This window comes from Drosophila elegans, unplaced genomic scaffold (genome assembly GCF_018152505.1).
Source record: "Drosophila elegans isolate 14027-0461.03 unplaced genomic scaffold, ASM1815250v1 contig_149, whole genome shotgun sequence".
Lineage (NCBI taxonomy): Eukaryota > Metazoa > Arthropoda > Insecta > Diptera > Drosophilidae > Drosophila > Drosophila elegans.
Window position 1 is genome coordinate 19,660,763 of NW_024545513.1, and position 27,169 is coordinate 19,687,931.

At 36.1% G+C, this 27,169-nt stretch overlaps 1 protein-coding gene across 2 annotated transcripts; it reads left to right on the forward strand.

Annotated features, from left to right (window-relative positions):
* Window positions 1-2,531: 2,531 nt before the first annotated feature.
* Window positions 2,532-26,729, forward strand: LOC108138527 (uncharacterized protein DDB_G0283357). Of its 2 annotated transcripts, none has more exons than XM_017260788.2 (6): window positions 2,532-2,668; window positions 19,388-21,001; window positions 21,087-21,617; window positions 21,690-22,661; window positions 22,726-22,944; window positions 23,576-26,729. In XM_017260788.2, exons 2-6 carry the CDS (start codon window positions 19,389-19,391, stop codon window positions 24,252-24,254), a joined length of 4,014 nt encoding a protein of 1,337 aa, XP_017116277.1. In that variant the 5' UTR covers window positions 2,532-2,668; window position 19,388; the 3' UTR covers window positions 24,255-26,729. The 2 variants fall into 2 exon arrangements, with proteins under 2 accessions (XP_017116277.1, XP_017116276.1); XM_017260787.2 differs by lacking the exon at window positions 2,532-2,668 and adding an exon at window positions 11,821-12,038.
* Window positions 26,730-27,169: the final 440 nt, after the last annotated feature.

Genomic DNA, 27,169 nt, shown 5'->3' on the forward strand with positions numbered 1-27,169 from the left:
TAAAATGTTTAATCACGTGTTGTTGCTTAGAGTGTCACATTCAAAAGCTCGGGCACACTAATCCATGCTCTTCTTAGCTTCCCCGCTCTCTTTTGCTCTCTTGTTGTGCTTTTTTTTGCACCTGTGTAACTGTTTTTGTTTTTTCGCCGTTTTGAGCAAAGTTTTGTGGGTGGAAAGGGGGTGCGATGGGACTGGGATCCCCTTTTTACGTTGCCATGGTTCTGACTGGTTTTTCGAAATTCCTTCGCACTGCAATTTCACTTGCTCATTGGTATTTGTATTTGGTATGGCCCCCAGAGCGAGTTGTATAACTATTTATGTGAGAGCGTACGTACATATACATATGTAGACCAGGCGACAACAACTACAGTAATACTTCCAGGCAATAGATATTAGTTGAAAAAACTGTTTTTTATATTTTAAAATTTTGTAAAGTAGTTTTAAAAGATAATTAATTATTTCTGTTCAGTTTTTTTATCATTTGAATTTGTATGTATGTATGTATGCTTAGTAATTCAATTTTAACTGTACAATTTAGGTAGTTTCTACTGTACAATAATGATAACCGCATGGCTAAGCGAATGAGAGAGCGATGGAGAGCGATACAAACACAGCGTCGTCGCGTAAAAAAAGTTGTGTGTAAACAATTGGGGCCGCTCTCTTTCGCTTCCCCTCCCCGCTTTTTTCTCGTCCATCATTGCCGGAGAGAGACCGCCTGCAGTTTGTTTATGCGCCGTTTGTCCCACATAATTTTTGTTTGTTAGTTTTTCTGCAGGGCTGTCAGATGTCGAAAAATAAAGTTTAAATATATTGCTGATTTTGATTGATTAGAATCAGCAAATCTTCAAATATCAAAAACTAGTGCTAATTAGACTATTTCGATAACACTACCTTTTAGTATTTTCTGGTGGGGTTTTAAACAAGATTTTTATGTAATAATATACTACGATTAGGAATTAAGTAGTTTTATCTACATGAATGTACCCATTGGATCCTTTAAAAATATTTGATGACAACCCTATTTTTCAGCTGCTTCCACACGAGCTTCTGCTTTGCTTTTGTGTTTGTGCGTTCTATTTTCCAACACACACGTTTTTCGTTTTCTCTCTCTCTCTCTCGCTCGCTCATTCGCGTATTTTTGGCCAAAGCCACGTTGTTGGAAAAATCGGTTTGTTGGAGGCGAAAAACCGGCCGGAAAAACTGGGCAAACAATTCCTATTGGAGTTACGTGAGCGCTCTCTCTCTCCTTGTGACAATCATAAAACTGATGTGTAATGAAATTGAGTGTCAGACGATAAGAACTTACTTCTTTTTTGTTGCTTATTATTTCTGACTTTCTTTTCCTTGCTTTGTTTGTTTCTTCTCACTCTTTCGTGCATTTTTTTTCTCTAATTAACACGTTCGCTTTACAATTTAGTTTCATTAATAGACCAAAAAATAAGAGAGAGATGTGACCAAAATTAGAGCGATATTAAATACAAAACACGCAGCGTAAAAACAGTAACGGCATCTCTCGCTCTCTCTCTCTCTCTACTAATAAATGCCGATACAGTGTTTTTGTTATTTTCGCGCGGGTGTTGCGGTACCAACAAAAACACCACATAAATATTAATAATAACAACAAAGCCAGAGAGAGAGAAAATAATGCGATTGTATGCGTGTGATTGACTTTTTCGATGCGTGTGACACATGTTCACACATACATCGGCAATTTTATACAGTGTGTACCATTTATGTAAATAAGATGAATACCTTTTGCCGATAATAAACACCAACGAACAGTGTGCTAAAGAGTGATCTTAGCATTTCGGTTACCTAACACGATTGAGTAATTGGGTTTTATTATTACCATTATCACAAAAAAAAATTTATATATATCTTTGTACGTTATATATGTACGTATATATATGTATACAATTTTGACCTTTTTTTATACATTAAGCTTAATTTAAACTATAGTATTTAAATTAAATATATTTTAATTTCGACAATATTTTTATGAACATATACAGCAGATAGTTACACAATTGTTGAATCTATTCCATATAAGAATATAATAAAATAATTACATGGGCTTTACCATTTATTTTTAAAAACAAAAATCCCAATTAGATGACACTTTGTTTCACTGTGCAAGAATAAAAATGCGAGGTAACTGTAAGCGCTGCTTCTACGTTTTGGCAACAACAAAAACCATGTGTTTGCCACGCGCTTATTACGCTCTTTCGCTCTCTTTGCGCTCTTTCGGCTCTCTTTCTTTTAGCTGTCATGTGTTCTTTTGTTTTTACTTGCTGTTTGTCACAAACAAATCAAAATCAACAAACCGCAGACATTTGAATCAAATAGTTGATTGAGCTAATATTAAATCGACGATTCGATTCGGAATATTATATTCGTTATTTTCGGAGTTATATTTATTTTAAAGTTTTTCGTTGTTGTTCTGCCACAGCTGACTGCGCTGCTAAAGTCGACGTCAACTGCGCTGCTTTTCTGGCTGGCGTTCTCGGATTTTGCGGCATTCATTTTTTTGCCTTTCAGCGCAGTGGACGTAAATGAAAATATATTAAATATAAAAAGATAAAATCAAGAACAATAATCTGCAACTGAAAAAACAACAAAAAAAGCAAAGTTAACAAAACGTCCACTTTGATGAACCAAAAATAATTGAGTACGTATACCCAACCTTTTTTTTTTATAAGTGTACTTGTGTTTTTAATTAATATGGGTGATAATTAATACAAAAACAAGATTAAGAAATAAAAGACGAAAAAATACGTTAAAAATTGAAAAGAGTAAAAAAAAAAACAAAAATAAAAGAAAAGAGAGAGCGCGCAACAACAAAAACAGTGAGTGCCAAATTAATAACAGGAAAATAACAGGGAAAGCAGCAACAACAACACAAATAAAAAACATGGCAAAACAAATTGAACACAACAAAAAAAGCTCAAGCAACGTGGTAAAACAACAATAAATATTGAAGAAATATTTTTAGTGCTGCCAAACGCATGTTTGTGTGTGTGTGTGCTTGTCACCAAATGTGCGTGTGTGTGTGTGTGTATGTTTCTTTGTTTTGTTGTTGCTTCTGTTATTTCCATTTCTTTTACGCCCCCCGCTTGGAAATCGGGAAAAATTGGAAATTGTGAAGCCAGCGAAATTATCAATGATCCCTCGAAAATAAAGGATAGGGGCGTACTTGAAAAAGAAAAGGGGGCGGGACAACCCGCATGAAAATTACAATAATCAAAACTGAAATATGTATGTATGTAGTTCAACACAATATTTTTAAAATAGCATATGCAAAAAAAAAGAAAGAATTATTATGAACGTCAAAATCAGGAATTTGATTCGTAAAAATACAATGTGTTAATAATTGAATCTTTAGGAAATTGCAATATAATCGAATCCTAAAAAAGCAGATCGTCATCAATCATTTTAAAATCGAAATTGTCGCCACCTGTTGGAATTTTATTTATATAAACACACACAACGCATGTCAATCAAAATCTGGGTTATTTTCCTCTCTTCGATTCTAATGCAAATCCCATGCCGAATGTTCGACACCCTTTTTACCTAAGCCTATTCTACTCCGAAAAGTGAATGTTGGCGCTTTACGATCTACACACCTACAGTTGGACCCAACTATAAGAAAGTCCCCACAAAATACACGAATTTCAATAGAGAAATTTCAAAAGTTCGTAGGGTCTGCAAACTTTTTGAGGTTCTTTGTAATCAATCAATCGGGCTTAAATGATATACTGCACAAATAATGGTCTGGTTTACAAATAGTTTTGAACAACAGAGTTGCATATTAAGAAAATTAATTCCGTCGACTTTTTTTTCTTTTTAACTTGATGAATTTAATTTATAAATTGAAAAGTTGTTTTTTAAAAAATATGAACGATAAGGTGAATTCTGAGCGATTTATAGTCTCTCCACTGTAGTCCACTTTAGTTTGTTGTCGCTTTTTTCTCGGTTTCGCGTTGGCCTGTTACCCTTACATATACACACTTACGTACACACAGGCACGGTGTGTGTGTGTGTGTGTGTGTGGGGTGGTAGATGGTGAGGGAGGGGTGTGTGCGTCGCCGCTGCGTCAGCAAGAAAATACAAAATACATTTAGGAGCTGCGACGCCTGTTTCTGACAGAGAAACGAGGCGCAGAATATCGACAACGCTTTGTCGTTGATTATACCCTGTTCTTTTTCACTAATCAGGGTATATTAGGCAGATATATTGAGTAATTTTGAACTTGTTGTTCAGCGTATTGAAATTTTACTATATATATGTACAAAATAATAACTGTTGATAAAAGAGTTACTTCAAAATGGTGCTTAAAATTGGGTATACAAGTATCTATATCTTAAATACAAAAAACTCAAATCGATTGATAATCTTTTTTTAAAAAGTAATTCCAAAAATTTTGAACTTGTATTGTAGTTATATAAATGATCTTATGGATAAACACCGCTAATAGTCCCCCTGAATTCATTAGGCATACTACCATAACCATTCATAATCTAAGGAAATCGTATTATCGAATAAAGTTACAAAAGAGTACCATCAAACTAGGACTCTAATTCTTTGTAACTGTAACTGTAAAGTTGTTATCCCCACAAGATTTGTTTATAGGGTATCTTATATTTGATTCATAATACATGTTACTGGTTTTATTTTGGCGTCGTTGTTGTTATTGCTCTTGCATATTTCATGTGTGACTTTGCGATCGTGTGATTTGTTGCTGCTCTTCGCTCTCTTTTTCTCCCCCTATCTCTTCCCTCTCACCATCTTTCTCTCTCTCACTCCCTTTCTCTATCTGACCGAGACGCTAATTTGTTGTTGTTAGTGGTGCTATATAGCATATAGCGTCTATCTTGATAAAGCGACCTCGCCATTGCTTGCTTTTTTTGTTGTTGTTGATTTTTGTTATTTTTGCCCCGCAGTTAACTGTCTTCTATAGTTTGTAAAATTCTGTTGTATCATCGAATTAAGCCCAAAGAATCGGAAAATTTATATGCAGTTTTCAAGCTCTCGAGGGACAACCCGACTAACTTAAGATTTGGATTTAAGGTTCATAAGAATTGTGCAATTATCAGGGCGATTATGCAACGAGCGTTCAAGAAAATCCAGTGAATACTTGAAACTTTAAAAGCTCTTGGTGTTGTGTGTTGTGTGTATTGTTTATTGTTTTTTTTTTTTCGTAGTTTTTGTACTACTATTTTTCTGGTTCCGTGTGTGCGTGTGGCGGCAATTTCCGACTTAAAAACCAATTGGAAATTGAAATTCCTTGACGCTGGGCGGGATTAAAAACTAATTGAATATCGGCCGTAACATTTCCGACGTTTCGGGGGCGGCCAGCGGGTGGTTTTGTGGGCGTGTGTGGCGGTTTGGGTGGTTGTCGTCGGCACGCAAGACTCACACCACCCAAAAAACAACAACAAAAACCCGAGACTCGTGCTGCCAACTTTGCGTTTGTCTTCATTATTTCTCGTGTGTTTTTTTAATTTTACTTAATACTGGTAGTATTCAATAGTCGTACTATACGTACTCATAGGTTTAAAATATTTAAAATACGAAAAGTTTCTAAAATACACGGAAACTCAGAAAGTAACTAGTAAAACAAACAATAATAAAAATTCCACACACATAAAAGTGAAATATTCTTAGGAAAAGTTATTTCATCGTTTTACTTGTTAATAAGATATAACATTAAGTTAAATTTGAATATATCTTATTTTACATTAAAAAGAAAAATTCTTTAAAATTCTTTATGTCAATATTTGTTATTATTAACTAGTTTATTTATACTAAAAGCACAAAAACAGTTTTAGCACAAAATAAAATTGAACAATTAATTTGTACTCACTTAAAAATAAAAATTAAACTTCCTTATTTTAAACTTTTACTGAAGTCTTAAAGTGGTAAAACTTACTTTTTTTTATAGCTTTGAGCTTATGTATTTGAAGTCACTGCTTATTTCGGATTGGGTATATTATTTTTATAAATATTTTGCTAAGTTATTGTAGGTCTCAGAAGGTACACTTCCGATGTAGTCTGAAAGTCATTGGTTAATTTTTGTTGTTATTTCTTTTAGTTTTAAGAGAGCTATTCACCTGACTGCTGCTGTAGAGGCGTGTGTGTGCTTTTTTTTTTGAGAACCTCAGCATAGAAGGCAAAAGGCAGGCGAACTGAGACTGAGGCGTTGCTATTTTGTTTGTTGATTACATAAAAAATGAAAATGAACTAAAACGCACACACGTGCAACGAGAGCTGTGCCAGCACACTCACAACCAAGTTGTTAGCGCGATAAGATATAGCGACTATTAGAACAACAACTAAACGGAGGCAATAGTGCGCAAAATGCAAACAAAATAGAAAAAAAAAATCAAACAAAATAACTTAAAAGTAGCAACAGGAGACGACAACTTTGTTGTTTCTTCTCATTGGTTGTTATACAACAGCAAAGGCGGAGAAAATAGAGCGACGCATCAGCGGAATTCGAATAGCAAATACAATTAAAATAGACGCAGCGGAATACATACTAGATCAAAGACAATTTTTAGAAATATCAAACGGTAAATCTTTTTAAAAGAAAATTAAATTGAAACTGCTTCATAACTTCAAGGGAACAATTTGTTTTTTTTTAAGTTTACAATTCTTTACTCAAAATTAATAAAAGGAAAACTTCAGAAAAAAATTTAATTTAAAAGCTTAGTTAATTCTAAATGTGTGTATAAGATTTTATAGGTTAAGAATTATTGCCTTGAAATAAAAATCATACTCGAAGAAATATTACCAAATATTACAGATTTTATAACCTTTATTCATTCGTTTATTTGACTACTACAGTTTAACAGGAAAAGAAAACTTTTCTTGACGTCAGTTATATAATGCTTTATTATTTAATCAGAAATTGTGACTTAGAGATGCGTGCTGTTTGATAAAAAAATTATTCCGAAAATAGGTTTTACAAATCCCAAAATGTGTTTTATTTGCATTGTTTTATGATGACTTTATGCCAACTCTAAAATTCTGACTCATAATTAGTTTTTGAGATTTCATTTGTCGGCCATAATATTTTTCATTTTCATTTCAAGGGAGCATAATTGTTTTCCATTTGTAATTGCTTGGAGTACACCTGTTTCCCACTCTCTAATTCAGAATAATACAGAATGTTTTCCCAGCTGTTAGCACACGTTCACATGTTCGTTTTCATTCAATGCTAAGCAAATGCAGTATGCAAATTATTCCAAAAAGAAAAAATTAAGAAATAATATTGTTAATCGTTAGCCAACAGTACGAATACGTAATGCCATTCGACTCGCTCCTATTTCCATCAATTATCAATTCATATATTTAACTAAACGTTTAACGAAGAAGAACGTGGCTTACTTCTCTATATTACTTTTTATTGTATTTTCCTGCTCTCAGCATATACGAATGTGCTAATTAGTGGGAAACGTTTAACGTCCGAGTCTGTGTCAATTGGTTTTAGTTGGTTGATTGAAGGGCAACCCACTGTGCCTGATGCCCACTGTACGAGTGTGCCAAACAAACAAAACGAGGCGAACGGGCATAGTGTTTGTTGAAAGTTTTCGTCCCATTGCTAATCATCTGCCAGCACGCACTGTCTATGAACAGTAAACACTCGGTGGAGCAGACTCATTTGAAATGGCGGAATATCTTATCTAACGATATAATTTTATTTTGTTTTTGGATGATCCAGAAATCCCAAAAATTTGACTTCTTATTTAAACGAATTAATCCTTCTTCCCCTAATAAGAAGGTTATTAAACAAGAGTAAACACAATACTTTGTGGATGCTTGACAGAAGTGTTTTTCGATCAATTTCCAGCTGTTTGTTATGTTATAATGATGGTGACACTTTGCTGGGGTTTGTGGAATGCAATTGCGGCTTTCTGCGGGGAGTAACCGTCATTGTTTATAGCCCCCCGCCCCCATCCATTACGCTTTTTTTTACACTCGGCTCCCTTATTTAGCCACATCACGTATACGCCACCGATGCCGATCGTTCTCACTGTTATCAGCACTTTTTCTGGTTTTTCTGTTTTATTTTTCAGAGCACTTTTGCCTGCCTGCTGCCCACAAAAGGGTAAACAACTTTTGCTCTGTCAACACTCAACACTCATTATTCATTATTATTTTTTCCTCCTGCTTTTGTTGTATGCACACATTGTTTTTCCTTTTTTATTTTCGCGAGGAAAATGTGCGCTTTGGCTATATTTAGTTGTATTAATTGCGGTTGACCCAATTTGTTGTTCTTGCACAGGCGACGCCTTGTGTAATTGCTTATAGCAAACACAACAAAAAAAAAATAAATAAAATAAAACAAGAGCAAAAATAAAAAAAAAACTAAACACCAGATAGTGAAATGCAGATGTGCACGAGGAAAAGCCAAAAAGAACACATGATGGGTTTATTTTGGTTGAACGCCGACGAAATCAATTGAAATTGAAATTTTTAGGCGACCAAAAGAAATCGAGTAAAGCCAAAGAGAATAAAACCAAAATTGTCTGTTGGAAAGGTAGAGTCCGTGGTTCGTTGTCTCAGACGATCGAGGGGTTTTGTGATTGTGTTCGTATTTGTGCGGATTATCGGGGGCTGTAAGTTGGCCTGGCAACAGCGAAAAGTCTTAAATGCCAAAGCGACAAAAACAGCAAACAAAATGTACTAGCAACATGACTGCATAAATACATAAATACTTGGCTACAGGGGCAGGTGGGTACATGGGGCACAAAAAGTATATATTTCGATATCATGCCATTATACTCGAACCAATAGCTCCAAATCAAATTTGGGACTCCTAAATAGTACCTTAGTATCAACTTTTTTTTTTTGTTTTTTTGCCGAATTAAAAACCGGTTCTAATAATGTGTACATGTTATAATATATATGTACATATGTATGTAACTTATCAAAATATTAAATTATAAAAACTGATTAGGAAAAATAAACTTAAAACCATACATATTAAGTACCAGTTTCTATTGACCACAGGTTTTATGTTTATGTTTACGTGTTTAAAATTATAAAAGGGTTTTATAATTTTTTTTTAAAAACCTTAAGATTGTAATTGGAATACAAAACAAAAAAGGTTTATATGATTAATGACTTTTTTTCCGATTTAAGTTCTAATTATTTTGTTAAATTATTAAGAGGAGTAAATTAAACACATAAGTTCTTCAAAACATTAGTTTTTCATAGTTAATTTTTTGGTTACAGAAATAAGAATACGATCTCTATAATGGTAAAAATTTTAAATTTATTAGTATTTGAAGTTGATGAGAACATGAATAAATTTATGGGCAAATAAAAAGGAACCTTTATTGATGTGGGCAAAATTATTTAGAGTTACTACATATTTAACCGCAACTGTGTGCAGATTCGTATATAGGTAGGGGTATATATACATATTTACATATGTACATACCTGCCTTACATGCATACACTCTATATTTAGTTCTTTCTTTTGTTGTCTCTCCTACTGCAGTTTTCACCGTCTTCTTCTTTCTATTTCTCTGGTTTCTTTTCCACTTTTTTTTTTGGTTTTTCGGCGTGCCCAAAAAGCCGGCAAACTTCATTTTATTTACTCTCTTTTTTCAGACGTTGTGTGCTCTTTGAGAGAAGCTATCTCTGTGATTTTCTCTTTTTATTTTTTATTGGCGTTTTCATTTTCAATTTCGTTGTTGTACTGTGCGTGAGCCGTGGAATGGGGAAAAAGTTGTATAAATTTATTTTTATTTTCAACAAATATAGGATGAGATACATAAGCGGCCGCAGCGACAATGCCGTCGTTGTTCAATTTTCCGCTGCTATTGCTAAAATTAAATATGGTTAAGCAGCAACACTAAAAAGCAACAAAAATAAAACTAAAAACGACTCAAACAAAATGAATGCACTGGTAGAAAATACTGTGTTACATTGACCGACACTAAGTAAATAGAAAAGGAATAATGTGTTCACACATTTTTTTTCAGGTGGCAATACGGTTTTATATCTTAAAAAAGATTTATTAATAGGTTTTTTCTGAATTTTCGGAGAACCTTAAAATTACTTTGGTAACAAGTTACTTATTGCTGGAACCGAAACGATATCTTATTTAACATACAAAAGTATGCAGATGTTTTGAAAAACTAAAAATAAGATACATATTTGTTTTGCTTCAAATTTTTTTCTGTGCTGGGCTGCATTGAATTTTTGTTTGTGTTGGAATATTTGCGTTCGCAAATTTTTTTTAGTGTGTGTGCGTTTGTGTTTTAGCTTCTTGTATTTCCTGCTCTGTCGCTCTCCTATTTAGCTCTCTTCTCCCCATGTCTTTGCCCCTTTTTTGTCGCACGTGTCGCGATATATTTTTTTTGGCAAGCGGAAAAATGTTGGGGCTATTTTAATTAATTTAATTATGCATTGAATTAACAATCACAGCAAAAATTAGGCAATTAAACAAATGTTTGAAGTTTTTTTTTGTAAGCTTTCAGTTATGACGTGTAGTTTTGTCAATTCATTCACATGCAGGTTATCGAATTCTAGCTTGTGATTTTGTTACCTACCTATGTATTTCAATATAAACTTGATTATTTTTTGTTTTTTTGTTTGTTTATGTTTGTTATTTAACGCTGAATATTTTATCTATTTATTTGTAATATTTGTTGAAACAAAATAATTTAAGTTAAGTTTACCTATAAATTTTTACGTATTTTTTGTTATGCCTTTAAGTTAATTAAATAAAAGCCTAAAAAGTTTTTATTTTGAAAACCTATTGACTGTTATATTAGCAAAAACAATGACGTATTTTGTTAAGCATAAATTGCTGTTGCCATTTTGTTTATTTATAAATATTTAGAGGATTGTAATAACAATACTTGTGAGTCACTGGGCTCTCTTAGAGAGGTCAAAAAGCAGTTTGTAAGAGAGTATTTGGCAAGAGGAGTTCAAAGAGCGAGAGAGGGAGAGAGTAATTGTTTAAGCCTAGCCCAAACAGCTGTTTGTTGTGCCTTATATTTGTTTTTGCCTCTGTCTTTTGTTGGTTCCCTGATATCCTTGTCGAAAGTTGTTTATGTTAAGGCAAAAGAAGAGAGCGATTAAAAGGGTGGAAAAGAGAGTGGAGAAAGCAAAAAAAGGGCTGCAGACGGAAAGAGACAGGTAGCTGGTCTCCATGAGCCATAGAAATTTAAGCATTTGTTTTTGTTGTCAAACTATAATTTTTTGTTGCTTTACTTGTGTATTTGTATTTGTTTCTGCTCACTTCAATAAATGGCAATGTCATGCGCGAACGCACAACACACATACAAATATATAGGGAGGTAAACAGTGAGCACTAGTGAGAATATCGTTTTTCAACAAATATTACTTAAAAGAGACAAAACTTGAAATTTGTACATGATAGAGCCTTGTTAACAAAAGCTCAATAGCCTAAGCTTAAATTCCATTGCTGCACGAATTAATACATATTCTTATTTTTATTTAACATCATTGTTATAATTGGCTTAAAATCAAATGTTATACTAAAAAGTTTAACATCATTTCATATCGTTTTTTTTTTAAGTTTTGTTTTCTTATTTGTGTTTTTGATATTTTACTGTACCTTCTCGCAAGCTTGTTTACCATGCTTTGACTTTGCTTTGGATTTTATTTATTTTTATTTATTATTTTTTCGCTTTGCCGGCTCTCTCTCTCGCTCCCGCACACAATGAGAGCTTTGTGTGATTTTCGCCAGCGAGAAAGAGAGTGTGGGTAGGGAGTGGTGGTGTGTGTGTGCTGGGCATATGTGTTGGTGGGGGTCGGTTTTTGAATAGCTGTTGCCGCCGCTTCGCTTCATTCGTTTGCCTGCTCGCGTGCTTTACGGTTCGAGATTAACAAGAAAATCTTATAAAAAACCTTTCGAAAAATTACACACAAGTTTCTTACAAAAAAATTTAAAAATAGCTAAATTACACGAAAAAAACTTTAAAAATTTAACTTTTATACATTTTTTTTTTGCGTGTCAATAAAACGACAAAGCTGCGAGAACGCCTTGTATGGAGGTATGTGAATCAACACATTATAAAGATAAATACTAAATAAAAGAAAACAAAATATATAAAAATCGGGCCATAAAAAATAACAAAGTGTGTGTTGGTGTTTGTGTGAGTAAAACAAAAATAATAATAAGAAATACAAATGGCAAAGAAAGAGAGAGAGCAAGAGAGAAAGAGAGAAGGAGAACCGCAGAACCGCAGATTACAATTTCAATTTTTTTTTAATCAAATACATATCTACACTTGCATTTTTCAGTTTTTCCCAATCTTAGCTATTTGTTTGATTTTGCGTAATGCCCGATTTTGCTATACCTTCTCCTATTTCATAATCATGCCTTAAACTTAGCCACTAAATGTATAAAAATAACAACAACTAAAAAAGACAAGAAAACCACGTTGAATTTTGGTTTATTTCTCTCCTTCTCTTTGGTACTCTCTTTTGGTTTCTCTTTAGCGTGTAAAGCAGTTCTAACTGCTTTTCTACAGTGAAAGCTCTTTAAAAAAATATATTTCAAATATATGAAAAATATACTTGACATTGGAAATAATAACTGTACTTGTTTAGAAGTGAAATTAAAATAACATACATGAGTAATTAGTTTCGAAGCTAGTTTATTTTCTTGAAAGAGAAGATTTTTTAATGAGGCAAAAAAAGGTGACACACTAAAAAACTCATTCTCCCATCCTCTCCCACTATTTCTCTCTTTTGCGCTTTCTCGCACACACACGTGCAATGACATTTGTTTTTTTTCGAAAACGACGCGAAAAAGCTAACAATACAACTAACAATAAATAGACAAAAACAAAAGCGATCAACAGCAATTATAAACGCCGAAAGCGTTTTTCTATCGGCCTTGTTGCGTTTTTCAGTGTATACAAAAACAAACAACAAAAAATTGTACAAATACAAGTGAAGCGTATATATAGAAAACTTAACCAAACTTGTATAGATTTGTTGTTTTTTTTTTATTTATGCCAAGCACTCGATTTTATTGTTCCACTTTTATCCCATTCAAATTGTTGGTTTGCCTCTATTTTGGTAAATAGTTTAATCCAAATATAAGTTTTTCTCAATCATTTTTATAATTTTGTAGTATTTAAGGAGAGGAGAGATATATTTTCAAAATTTTCAAATTTGTATCCCAAATATTCGTAAATTTTTCAGTTCGGTTTTTTTTAATTTTGGAATTGCAATTTTAAATATCAACTGCATAAAATTGTTTTTTTTTTCAAAATTGCTGACTGGTTCTTAAAATAATTTTCTTTTAAATTTTTAGTTTTCATAACTCATACGCCCTGTTTGCGGTGTTTTATTATTCTTTTCTATGACTTGACCCAGGCGTATACGTAATGTGCAAGGCAAAAAGCGAGAGAGTGAGAGAGAGGGAGGGAGAGAGAACTGAAACATAGACACACAGCCATTTACTCACAAACACTCACTGGCGCACACTAGTGCAAAGACACCGACATGGCGGCCACAACGTCAAGCATTACGTATACGCCGCGTGGTTGTCGCCATCGCATTTCTTATTTCCTTTTATTTTTTCCTTTCTTTTTTTGTTATAGCCATCTTCTATCGAGAAAATTCTAATTCTGAAATATATTGTGATATAGATTATTAATATTCGATTTTTAAGACTTATTTATAAAGTAAAACTAAAAATGGTGAGAAGGCCGAGTCTCCAAAAATGTTATAACCAAATACAACTTTAATTAAGTAAATTCTAAAAATCTGCAAACAAATAAGATAGATAAAATATAAACAACATGATTACATTTTAAAATAAAAGTCTTAAAATATTATTTTAATTTAATAGAATTCAATTCTATTCTTCAATTTATGAAGTAAGAACTAACTGCTTATAATAGTAGAAATTAAAAAACATAACAAATCTATATGAATAGTAGATTTTCAATTGTTCCAGATTTTACTTAGCTTTTCTAAAAACTCTTGAACTCAACGATAAAATTCTATTTGATCTATTTATTATAAACAATTCTACAGATGTAACTTTTCAAAAACCATTTTTGATTCACCTTTGTTCTCTGTGATTAGCATGAATTTCAGACATTTTTGTTTATATTTCATAAAATGCGAAAGAGCGGGCGAATAACACAAATAAAGAGAGAGGCAAAGTTCTCTCAAAAAATGCTGCTGTTTTCCTTTTTCGCTACGTTTTCTCGCTTTTATTACAAATTAGTTTTTTTCTTTTTTTTTTAGCTTTTTACCGTCTATGCTATCTTGTTGATGGCCGGAAGTATGCAAAAGCTTTTTCTCTTTCTCTCTCTTTGTTAGGCGAAATGTTTTAAAAGCTGTTGCAATATTTTTGCCTATTGTTTATTGTACACAAATCCTAATACAAAAAGAAATAAATACAAACAAAGCATTGTAATTAAAGGCCATTACAATTACAATTGATTCAACAATAATTGTGAATGAGAGAAATGCCGGCTTATTCTACTTCTGGCATTTATTTACATATATGTATTTTAATATTTTCATTTTTTTCGTCTCACGCTCTTTTACTTTGATTAAAAGAGGAAACAACTCATTTAACATTTTTTCCATAGATTTTTCTCCATTTTCCCCACTGGCATTTCAATTGGGCGACAATTTTCAAAACAAGAGCAAGAAAAACAAAACATGCTGGCTGTCAATTATTTGTTTGTTTGTGTGTATTATTATTGAACCAGTCGCACGTTGATTACTCCACGAGGTTTTAGTTTTTTCACCGTATCCGAGGGTATCAATGGGTATGCGGGGCTCTGGTGGAAAATCTAAGTAAACACTTAATGTATATAGTGAAAAAAGTGGGTCAGGAAAATGAAATGGAAAAGGGGTTGATGTTTACTTATGATTAGTTGGTTTTTCAGGGAAGATAAGGTAGTTTTAAAAAGTAGTGAATTATGCAATCATATGCTTATTGCTTTTAAAAGTATGTTTATGGTAAAACTGTAATCAGTTTAAACCTTTTATATTTATACAGTTTTATAAATTTTTATTGTAATAATCATTTAATGTTTACACTTACATATTGTACATTAAAAAACAAAGTGGCATTTTAGTGACAAGCAAGCATAATTTGTTTTGTGGGAGAACTTTTTGTGTTTATTTAACTGTTCATATCTAATCTCAGTTTCAAAACTAAATTAAGTAAAGCAGATCTAAAACTTTGAAAATCAGTTTTAGTTTCTAGTTTATTTAAATTTGATTTTTAAATTTAAAAGGTATTAAAGAGTAGTGACAACCACTTACAATGACTTAACTCCACTTGCTAGTCGGTGGTTTTATTTGCTACTAAAGTGGCTCCCTTACGATTTATTTTTTGACACGCTCATAAGCATCTGTGTGCCGCATTTGTTCAAACTTTAGTATATATCATATATCTGGATGATTCACCCATCCTCCGTCATCAACACCATCATCATGATGTTCTCGTCGGTAGTTTCATGGCGTTTTATTAGCGTGGCTGCTTTTCTACTTTTTCTATTCTTTTTTTTTTTTTATTTGGCCTTTGTTTTTTAGCAAGCAGTTTGCCCAGGTACAGTTACCGCTGGCTTTTTATTTTGTTTTTGCCTGTTAATTGGCTCGCAGAAGAAAATACCCAAATGCAAGACTTGCACTCTCTCCTGCGCTCTTTCTCCCTTTTTCTTATAGGATGGGTGGGTGAATAGGGGGCTTTAGGTTGACATTTAAAGCAGCTCCATGCTGGAGAAAGGTCCGCAGGTCATAACCAAAAAGCTAAAAAGCCAGAGAGCAATTTTGACGGTGACGTTGACGTTTCTAGAACACAAAACTAATCTCGAAACGTTTACAGTGCAGGCCCTAAAGAGGAAAAAGATTTCTTTTAGTCTCAACCTAAAGATATATTAACTTAATATTTTCAATCTTGTATGTTTATCTGCATAATACCGAACTAATAGTGCCAGTTGTGCCATAAACTGTCATATTATAACAAAAAAAATCTTTTAAATGTTTGTGTTAGGAAAGTTGTACTGTAATAACAAACTTAAATAGCGGTTCAAAAACAAATGTGTGGCTCTCTCTTACACTCTCTTTCGGCTTCTCTTTGGAAAACAATAAAAGCAGAGATAAACAAATTCAGACTGAGAGCTGCTGAAAATAGAGAGCCTTTCACTGGAGAGATAAATAAAGAGAGAGAGAGCTATGTATGGGCATTTTTCGATGGAGAGTTTTTCAATGTTGGATTGTCAAAATTGCTGTTGCTTCGTTTCGATTGTTATTGTTGTTGTCGCCATGCGGCCATATTTGCTAATTAATTATGTCAAAGGCAACGCACCAGCCCACCACCCCCCTATTATTCTTCTTCTTATCTCAAACACGTTGTTTGGCGCTCTCTGTCTGTATTTCGCTCTCTGATTTTGTATACGCTCTCTTGCGACGCTGTAAAATAAAATATTCGTACGCGTCTTGTTATTATTTTGTTGTTGCTGAGGAAATAAAAAAAAAATAAAATAAAATAAAATAAAATAAAGCACAATAAAAAGTTGCCAAGACAACGAGTAGACATTCGAAAAAAAAGAAAACCAAAATTGCGTCGTTGTTGCTACAATAACAAACGAATTCCAGACTGCACATCAGAAAGAATAATATTTGTGATAGAATGCGCCCTGTGATGGTTTAACAACATTTAAATGTGAATTAATATATTCTTTTACATTTTAAAACATTTATATTTGACATGAAGGCTATATAAATGCAGCCTGTAAATAAATAGTGTTAATATTATTAAAAATAAAATTTATTAAATATACGAAAAAATCATTTTACAGAACTAATATTAAAACCTTAAACTTGCGGTCTTGTAATAAATCAATATTTTTGTGTTTATTTACATATAAAATATTAAACCTAAAAATGTTTTCCGTGTACAATTGCAAATAACTTCCAGGCTGTACTATTTGCTTGGACGGCCAGTGTAATGGCGTTGGCTGCGCTGCTGGCGCTGGAGGTCAGCGGAGCTTTTTTATTTATTTGTTGTTTTTGTTGCTCGTACGTTTCGTTCTCGTCGCGTTTGTTGTGTTTTTCGCATTTACGGTTACGGCTTTGTTGTGGCGCGCACTTTTCTCCCTCTACTCGCTTTCGTTCTCCTTCCATCCCCACTCTTTGTCTCTCTTCCCCTCTCTTTTGCCATACTTTTAGCACATGCAAAACAATGGTTAATAATCAGATAGGTTAGTTCAAAATGAAGAAAAGGGAAATACAGTCAGACGTCTGTTGGACGGAATTTACCTTTTTTATGTTTTATTTAAAAATTCTGTCATATATATTCGTAACTTTATTGTAAAAATCAAAATCTGTAGATAATCGATTAAATTTAATCAATGCGTATTAACGTTATAAAAACGTGTATTTATGTTAAAAAAAAAAAAAACAAAAAACAACAAACATTTCTCTTTTATCCCATTTGCACTGTGTTAGCTAGTAAAAGTAAATGCGTTTCTTGGACATTTCTATTGTTGACTTTTCGTTAGTTTCCGTAGTTGTTCTTGTTGTGCCTCCCTCTAATGAAAATCAATAAATAATAATACACTTTGTTGGCTGCCCCATCCCATTTACCGCTCGTCCCCTCTCTGTTTAACCAACGTTTAGCGCTCTCGCTATTTCGATTCGCGGTCCCAACGGCAAATATACACACATACATACATATGGTGTCCCTCGGGCAAAATGAATATTTAAGTTAATTGCCTTTGATGTAATGGCATGCGATGACTAGAAGACTGAATGGGATGAATAAATGATGAATGCATTAGCTGATTACTGTGGTAATCGATCGATCATCGATCCTCGTCCTCTCAAACATTTTGAAAATAGCTGGAGTAATATATAAGATGAACCAAATTTTTTCGACATCGATCATTGGATCGTAGCCCTTCTTTTTATTTTAATCCGAAATGTTGTTTGCTGATTATTTATAATTGTTAAAGCTAACCAAAATCGCGAGGAATCTCTTACAATCTTGCCAGTCAAATAATATTTACCTTAATTGAATAATACATTGTGTTAAATCAATTATAGATCATTGATCTTTGGACTTTCGATTCAATTAAAGTGAAATCATTGAAAACTGACTACTCTATCGTTAGTCAAAGAAAATGGCTAAAGTGGGAAACTATAAGGGAAGTATTCCCGCACGAAGAAATACCGATAAGATAATCTCCATAGAAATCTAGAAAGAGAGGGGACTATGAACAGAGAGAGAAAGATTGAATATTAGAAAAAAAGAGAACAGGTGAATTGCCAGCGTGTTGGCGTCATAAAAATGCCACAAAAAGAAAACCCGCGTAAATTAGAAAAAACAACAGAAAATACCCTCGATTGCGTAAAACTAAGGAGAAGCATTATAAATAGGGGGGGGCTCCGGGGAAATACCCTGGAAAGTATGCAATAAAAACGGCGAAGGACGTTGAACAACAATAAAACTGCTTAATAATTATGCGGTTTACGTTTAGTCACAAAATTCACGAAAACACAATTTGATGACCAAACAAAGTGCAGCAAATTGATCATTTATTAATTCAATCATTAGATCATCATCAAGCTTGGCTAAAAATACAAACTTGGTTTGAAAATTGCTGGATCACCAAAGTTATTTTGAAGGAATTTCATACCTAATGATGAGACAATATTCGAACATTTTAAATAAGTAATGTTGTTAGATGATCACATTCATAAAAAAAAGCAATTGATTCCCACACTAACAGCTTGTGATTCCAACATCACAATCGATTCTTGTACTGACGCAATAGTTACATATTACCATATCATATATGACGTTGACTGTGATGTAAGCCTATTGCTGATCAGATCAGATTAGACTATGGTCATAATGACCCCGATTTTGGATTGGTAAAGCTTAAGTTAAACAAGGGAAATTACAGGCATTGACTCAGATTACTGGGTTAAAACATTCGACTGATGATGTAATATGTGATCATTTTTTGTTGGATTAATCATACAAACTTAAATGAATAATTATCATGTCTTAATAGGCGCATGCCAGTGAGAAAAACTATAAATTGGCAAAGAATTGATTTTTAAGTTTAGCTAAAGAGACTTATAAAATAAAATTCTGTTGTTTAAGTGTTTTGTTTTTTTTTTTTTTTATTAAAATCGCGAACTTTATTTATATTATGTTTTAAAACTGAAATAAAAAAAAGTCTACAAAATAATTTTAAAAAAATTTACAATTTATAAACATAATGTTTTTTTGCACACTGAAAGTTCTGGCGAAAAATCGATCTAAATATGATCAGTTTTACAAAATATTTATTATTTCTTCACAATATTTCGACATGGACTAACCATCATCGTTTCCTTTTACCCATTGCAGCATGTCCACAGATAATCCCACACAGTTGCTGACCACCCGCGATTTGAGCCAACTGCGTGGCCATCTGCAAGTCAGCTCAGCGGTGGCCTCCACGCCCACTTCTGTGGTGGCAGCGGCAACAGTGGCTGCCGCCCATGGATACCGCACCATTGCACCACCACCCGTCAGCAACAGCAGTAGCAGCACCACCACCAGCACCACAGCAGCAGCATCAGCAGCAGCAGCATCAGCAGCAGCAGCATCAGCATCTGTAATACCACCAGTTATAACCACAAGCAATAGCAATATGCCGGCCAGTGCCTCAAAATATGTATTTTTGCAACACAACCACAACGGTGGTTTTACGGCATACGATGGCACTGCCACCACGACGGCCACGGGAAGTTCGGGATCCGTTGGTGCCACGGGTGGCAATATAGTACTCCTAGCGGCCGAGCCACTGGAAATGGGTGCCTCCGGGGAGACATTGGTCAATGTGCGAACCACCGACGATGATGGCGAGTTGCGTTCGCTGTCCTGGCTTAACGACAGCAATCTGATCAAGGGCATTGTGACAACAGCACCCGGACAGGCGGGTAAACGTGGTGCAGCGGTGGCCATCAAAGCGGCCAGCGGATCGGCAGTGGTTGGTGGTGCGTCCAATGGCAATCTGTGCATAGTGAGCGACTTGATAGAAGAGTTGCCCACCAATCTGAGTGAAAGCAGTGAACAGGATGCGGGAAGTGGATCATCAGCTGTTTACAGCACCACCACGGTGCATAAGGGACCCAGTGGCACCACCACCGTGGTGGAGTACAAAGCCAGTAAAGCCAATCAACAGCAGCAGCAACAACAACAGCAGCAGCAACAGCAGACGGCCTATTTGCCAACGCCGACGAGGACCACAGTGTTGGGTCATGGTTACATGCCGGTGGTGGTGAGCAGTGCCGCCAACCAATCAACTTTACTATCGCCCGCCAAACAGCAGCATCATCAGCAGCATCATCAGCAGCAGCAACACATCTATGTGACCAGCAATGGGAGCACAGGAACTGCAGGACCAGCAGCAGCCATCTACAAGGCAGCCAACCAGGCGCTGTGCTCGCCAACCACCACTAGCACCACCAGCAGCAACAGCAACAGCAACAGCAGCAGCAGCAACACCACCACCCACCATCCGCACAAGAAGTATCTGCGCGAGAAGATGCACGTTCAGATGGATCATAGCAGTCAGGTGGCCTCAACGGTGACGGTGGTCAGTTCGCCGGCCTCCTCCAACAATTCCTCGATCAGCAGCTCCAGTTCGGCGTGCAATTCGGGTTCGGTTTCGGGTTCGGGATCCTCGACAGCGGCCGTAAACGGGGGCAATAGCCCAGTGCCCAAGACCAGCAGTTTTAGCACTGTTTTCGAGGCGGTCAACTATGCCACCTCGGCGACCACCAACAGCAGCAGCAACAGCAGCAACAACAGCAACAGCAGCAACAGCAGCAGCAGCACGCCCAGCAGCAGCCAAACGACGATACTCCATGGTCAAGAGCCACCGGCTGTTGTGACAACCACAACCTTGATCAGTGCCGGATCCTTGCCGCCGGGCTATAGCTTTGTTAATCACGTGGCCAGCACGCCGCATGTCATGTGAGTGGTTCGGTGGTTCGAAAACTACCAAATGATAACAAAGAACCAAGCCTAATCTCATGCTCTCACGCTTTCCCTTTCGCAGTTCCACGCCAGCCCATGTGGCCTCGCCGGAGACGCCGCCTGGAGCAGCACTGCTGCCTGGAACGTACTATACCACCGGCACAACCACAGCAGCTTTACAGCCGCGCAGCCTGCAGTTATCCGTTTCCCCGCCGCCGCCAAATATGACGCCCACGAGTCAAGTGCACATGGGATCTCTGGCTGGAGGTCCAGCCGGATCCGGCGGTGGAGGAGGTGGAGGTGGAGGTGGAGGTGGAGGTGGAGGTGGAGGAGGAGGTGGAGGAGGAGTTAACCTGCGCAGCCCCAATAGTTACACTAGCTACGAAAACGAGGATTCCTTGAAAGAGTTCGATCTGGTGGTCAGCTCACGCATGCACACAAGCACGCCTCAATATTCGGTGTCGAAAAACGGAGCCAATGGCTATGGTAGTGGCAACAGTAATGTGAATGGCGGCGGAGCTGGTTCCAATACGCCGCAAAAGCAAAAGCATCCCAATAACGTGCCATACGATCCGCTAGTGCATACCAATAACAAGCCGCCATATAGCTTTAGGTAACTATTACTTTATTCTTCTTACATATATAATATAGGGCAGCACATAAATGTACATAATTTACTTTGCAGTTCGTTGATCTTCATGGCCATCGAGGGTTCGAATGAGAAGGCACTGCCCGTGAAAGAGATCTATGCATGGATCGTGCAGCACTTTCCGTACTTCAAGACGGCGCCCAATGGCTGGAAGAATAGCGTGCGCCACAATCTCTCGCTGAACAAGAGCTTTGTCAAGGTGGAGAAGGCACCCAACATGGGCAAGGGATCACTGTGGCGTGTGGAGCCACAGCAGCGCCAGAATCTCATCCAGGCGTTGAATCGATCGCCCTTCTTTCCCAACTCGGCGGTGGATAAGATAAGTCCCTCGCTGAAGAGTCCCAGTGGTGGATCTGGTGGATCTGGTGGATCCGGTGGATCCGGTGGTGGATACGATAGCCTAGACGGCGGCAATGCTGTTCAGTCTTCGATTCAGCAGCCAGTGGGAATGGGAGGAGCAGCGGCTGGAGCAGTTCCAGTTGCCGCCGTGGCCCTGTCCACGCCCACGAAAAGCAATGGTCTGGTGCTGGCCAACGGTGCTAGTCAAGCCACGAATGCGGCCAGGCCGCACAGTCCCGGCGGCGGTGGCAGTGGCAGTCATGCCCGCTTCGATCCCAAACTATTCCCCAATCTGTCCAAGGCCTTTCGGAATATACGCGACGATTCGGCCGGATCATCGGCTATGCTGCAGGATGTCCACGATGACGATTTGTCCGGGGACTATCACAGCAACAATAATAACAATAATAACAATAATAATAACAACAATCACAACTCTGGCAGCAAGTACAACTATGTGGGCTTAAACGGAAGCGGAACTGGAGATGGCAGTGGATTAGGTGCTGGCGGTGGTGTGTCCGCCACCACCAATGGAGCTTCTGATGGCATTAACTTTGAGCGACTGGCCCGCGATTGTGGTGCGGACAGTATGGACGATGTACATGCGGCGGCGGCGATGCTCTTCCTTAAACACGGACCAAAGGCCTTCAGCGAACCCTTTCAGAATGGGTAATATATTGTTGAAATGATTCCGATTTGATAGTAGAGCTAATCTTTGCTTTTATATCCATAGGAGCGCACCGGTGATCACGAGTTCTCCGAGCGAGGATCACACCTATTCGGCGGGTGGCAACAGCAATGCGGACAGTGGTTCCTCCACGCCACTGACCAACGGCAATGTCCTGGCCAGCGTGGCACAGGCGGTGGCCCAGGCCCAGAATAACCAGGGAGGCGCTGGATCCGATAGCAATTGCGCCAGCTCGGATGCTGCCTACGATAGCAGTGAGGAGAAGTGAGTTGTAGACTTGGTTTACTAAGCCAGATAATTCACAATACTTCGCATTTTAAAGTTATAATCTGATCCCAATTAATCAAAATCTTAGTAGATGTATCATTTTATGAATTACTTATTTAATTATACGAGTTTTCATAATATTTTTTTAAGTTGATCTGATCAAGATACATTCTAAAAGCTATCAATATTCGCTTAACAAAGCGGACTTTATTTTATTTATATTTGAAATTGGAATTTACTTTTTTAGTTAAGACTGGAAATAATGCAACATTTTCTGCAAGTTATATATATATTTGTGTGGTATTTCATACAAATAATTATGACTATTTGTTTTAATAATTCCTTACTTAAATGATTTTTACGATATTGTAAAATGTAATAATAATTTATATATAAAACAATAGAACATTATATTTGCAATTTGTTTTTATCCATAATGTAAGTCATAAATTTTTGTGTGGTATTTAATACAAATATTCATGGCTATTTGATTGAAATATTTTTTTTGCTATTAAGTTAAGTGCCAGCTACAAAAATAAATGAATACTTAGTTATGTTTGCCATTATGTTTATTAAGGCTATAAAAAGGCATGTAACTTATGTGGTTTTCTTTATTATTTTTCACCAGTCACAACATCACGCCCGAGGAGATGGCCGATCGGCAGCGGCATCGCGATGGCGTGGACGCCCTGCTCTCGCTTTCCCGCTCCTCGATTGTGGAGTGCGGCTCGGTGGCCACCACCCACTATCACAGCAACGGCAGCAGTGGCAGCAGTCATGGATCCCCGCACAAGCGAGCCTCCAGTCACAGTTTGGAGGAGGAGCACCTGCAGCAACACCGCGAACAGCAGCATCAGCAGCAACATCAGCAGCATCAACAGCAACATCTTCAGCAGCAGCAACATCAGCAACATCAGCAACACCTCCAACAGCAATTTGGCAGCAACAATCAAGCGGTCTACACCAATGGCAGTGGCAGCAAGATGGCTTTATTGAGCAGTGCAGCTGCCAATGTGGCACTCGCCCAACAGCAGCAGCAGCAACAGCAACAGCAACAGCAACAGCAGCAGCAGATTCACCAGGATATGTACTCCTCGTCCACTGGCCATACTGCCAGCATATATTTGGGCGGACTGAACAATCATTGCCTGCCCGCTGTGGGCGGTGTCGGCTCTGTGGGCGTGACAGCTGGCATGTTGCCACAGCATTTGAGTGCTGCCATGGTGGCGGCTGCAAGTAAAAATAAGGTCAAGCCGCTGCGAGGATTACGCACCAAGATCAAGCGCAAGTCCGCCTGGATGCGGTGAATATGGCGACAGGCTGGCGGCAAATGGACCTAATACAGCCACCAAAATAAAATGCATCCACACTACGCACCACACCCCACACCCCACACCCCAAGCCCCACACCCCAAGCCCCCTGCGACCTATTGTTGTCTCTTTCTAAAGCAAAAATTGTTCAAATCACAGAGCATTTAGACTAAATTTTGTAATCTTAAATTAGGGCTGAGAAATGAGGTCCCAGTTCACATTATCTATTTCTCTATTTTTGTTTTTTTTTTGCTCTATCTTTTAGAATTTTTTGTGTGTGTTTTACCTCCTGCCCCTGACATTTTCCGTGTTTGTTATACAAATTTTTGACTATTTTTTTTTTTTATTACTTTACATTTAGGCTTAAATGTTTTTTGACTTTACTTTCTTCCCGCAATTGATTGTTGGCCATTTAAATTATACTTGATTATGTAATAATAATGATTTACTAGCCATCCTAGCTGCAATTTCATAGCCCTTAAGTGTCATTTTGATCCTTTTTAGTTTGTAATTTTAATTTGTGCAAATATTTTACATTTCAATCGCAAAACGAGAATAAACGACAACCAGAATTACAATGAAAAGTGTCTGGTTTTTTAAGGCCCCCAATTCGTTACTAGCTTTTAATACATACACAAAAATCTAGATTATTCGTTTTTACTCGCGAAATGAGGGACACAAACAAAGTAAACTTTTCCAGCGTATCAGTGACAAAGTTTATATCAAAAAAAAAAAAAAAAACAAAAAAACAAAATAACAACAAAAAAACACCAACAAATTGAGCTAAGTAAGGAAATCTATGAAAATATGAAACGAAATAACGAAAAAAAATTGTAAAAATCGCAAGAAAATGGAAAAAAGCAAGAAAGCAAACGCAACGTTTGTACAAAAAGCAACCATAATTAAGATAAATTCTTTTTTATTTCGGTTTTGTGCCGCAAGAAAATGTTTTTTCTACACTTATAAGATGCAAAACACCCTACTTACATGATCTAAAAACCATAAACAAACAAAACGATATACAAATATATATACACTTAGCAAGAGAGTTATATAGAGAAACTAAATATAAGCCAAGCAAAAAAACCCACAAAGAAACACACATTTAGCGCCTTATACATTGAGTCCTTAGCTAAAAACAAAAGAGAGAGAGATCTGTTGAATTGTTTGAACTGCTTTGTTATACGGATGTATGAGTACATATATATTCTATAACTATATAAATTTAAGGTCCCACCCCGCGCCCTCTTTTTCCCCGCCCCTCGCCACCATACGGACACTCAAGCAAATGTTAAATCAAAGATATTTAGTTTATAAGCCAGGGAGAAAACGAAAATCCTAATTGTAAGCATTCATTTATATGGTTACGTAGTTGAAATGCTAAACATTTGTTAACGAGAATCAAACCGTAAGCTAGCCGATTTTAGTTGAATGAACCTCCTCCAATATCCCCCCCCCATCCCCAATGTGTATATACAGAATGGAAAAAAGAAAAAAAAAGCTGTTGAAATTATGCTGCACATCTTTACATAGGCATATTGTGGAAACCAAGAAATACTTATTACCATTTAAATAAGCAAAGGATGAACTTGACAAAGAACGCCCTAAGTGTATACACTTCATGTACCTTTTTAGCAAAAAGCAAAAACGCAAAAGCAAAGATCGCATTAAATTACCAATTACGAAACTAAACTAAATGTTGATGTCAAAGAGAAACCAATTTGCTAGTTGTTACAAACAAGAAAACAAAACAAAACAAATGTTAAAAATATTGTGTTTCCTCAAAAACTTATTATTACGATTATGGTTTTTTTTTATTTGTTTTTAGTTTAATTACGTAAGAATATTGCCTTGAAGCATGTTTTGGGGAAAGAAATGTGACTAAAATACCAGAAGCGAGAACAACAAAATAATTGTATACCTAGCTTTAACTTAAGGTCCTACAAAAGATCCTAAAATACCTTTAAAATCAATACCCCCCCCCCACCCCTTCGCACGACACACAGTGAAAGACAATCGCCGCCCGTGTTGTTGTCGTTGTCGCTTAAGTTTAAACAAATTCTATGTAGCTTAAGACACCTACGAGTAATATATATATATATCTATATATATATATATATAACTAACACACAGCAATAGCAAAGTACATATACGACAAATATTGTTATACAACCTTAAGCTTTAGCCGAGAGAAGGTGGAGAACTATCTTCCCGATCCCACAACTCCTATTACCTATACCCTATATCCCCCAAAAAAAAAAAACAACCGATAAGCTAACCAGTTTTGTTAACGTGTTTTCTTCTATTTTAATTATTATATCGCATCATTATTATTATCATTATTATCATTATTATTATTATTATTATTATTATTATTATTATTATTATCGTATATATATATTCATGCTGGTATATATATAAATGATTATACAACTTTTTTTGAGTACCAAATACACACCAATCAAAATGTGAAATATTTTCTTTACTCAATGTTTGTTTTATTTCGGTCTGTTTGTTTTTCGAAGCAAATTTATTGTTTATATAGCTTACCCTTTTTATTTTGGCTTTATTTTTCAAAAAAATATTTTGGTAATTTTGCTTTAGGATTATTTTTTACATTTATTTAGTTTCTTAATTGGTTGACAGCAATGTGTATATAGCTAATAGTTGTACATAAATTAATATAGAGTTTACATAGAGAGATCTGATTCTGTTGACCTATAGTAAGTGCCTGCCTCCTCCCTGATGATGAAGACAAAAAAAAATCCTGGGCCAAAACCAGAGTAGAGCTTTGATTAAATGCCGCACTGTTGCCAATTTTCATAAATTTGTTTGTTAAAGTGTTAGCTTGAAGCTAGAAGAACTCGATCCTTAAGCCCCGCCTTGCATTAGCCTCAAAAAATAAAATAAC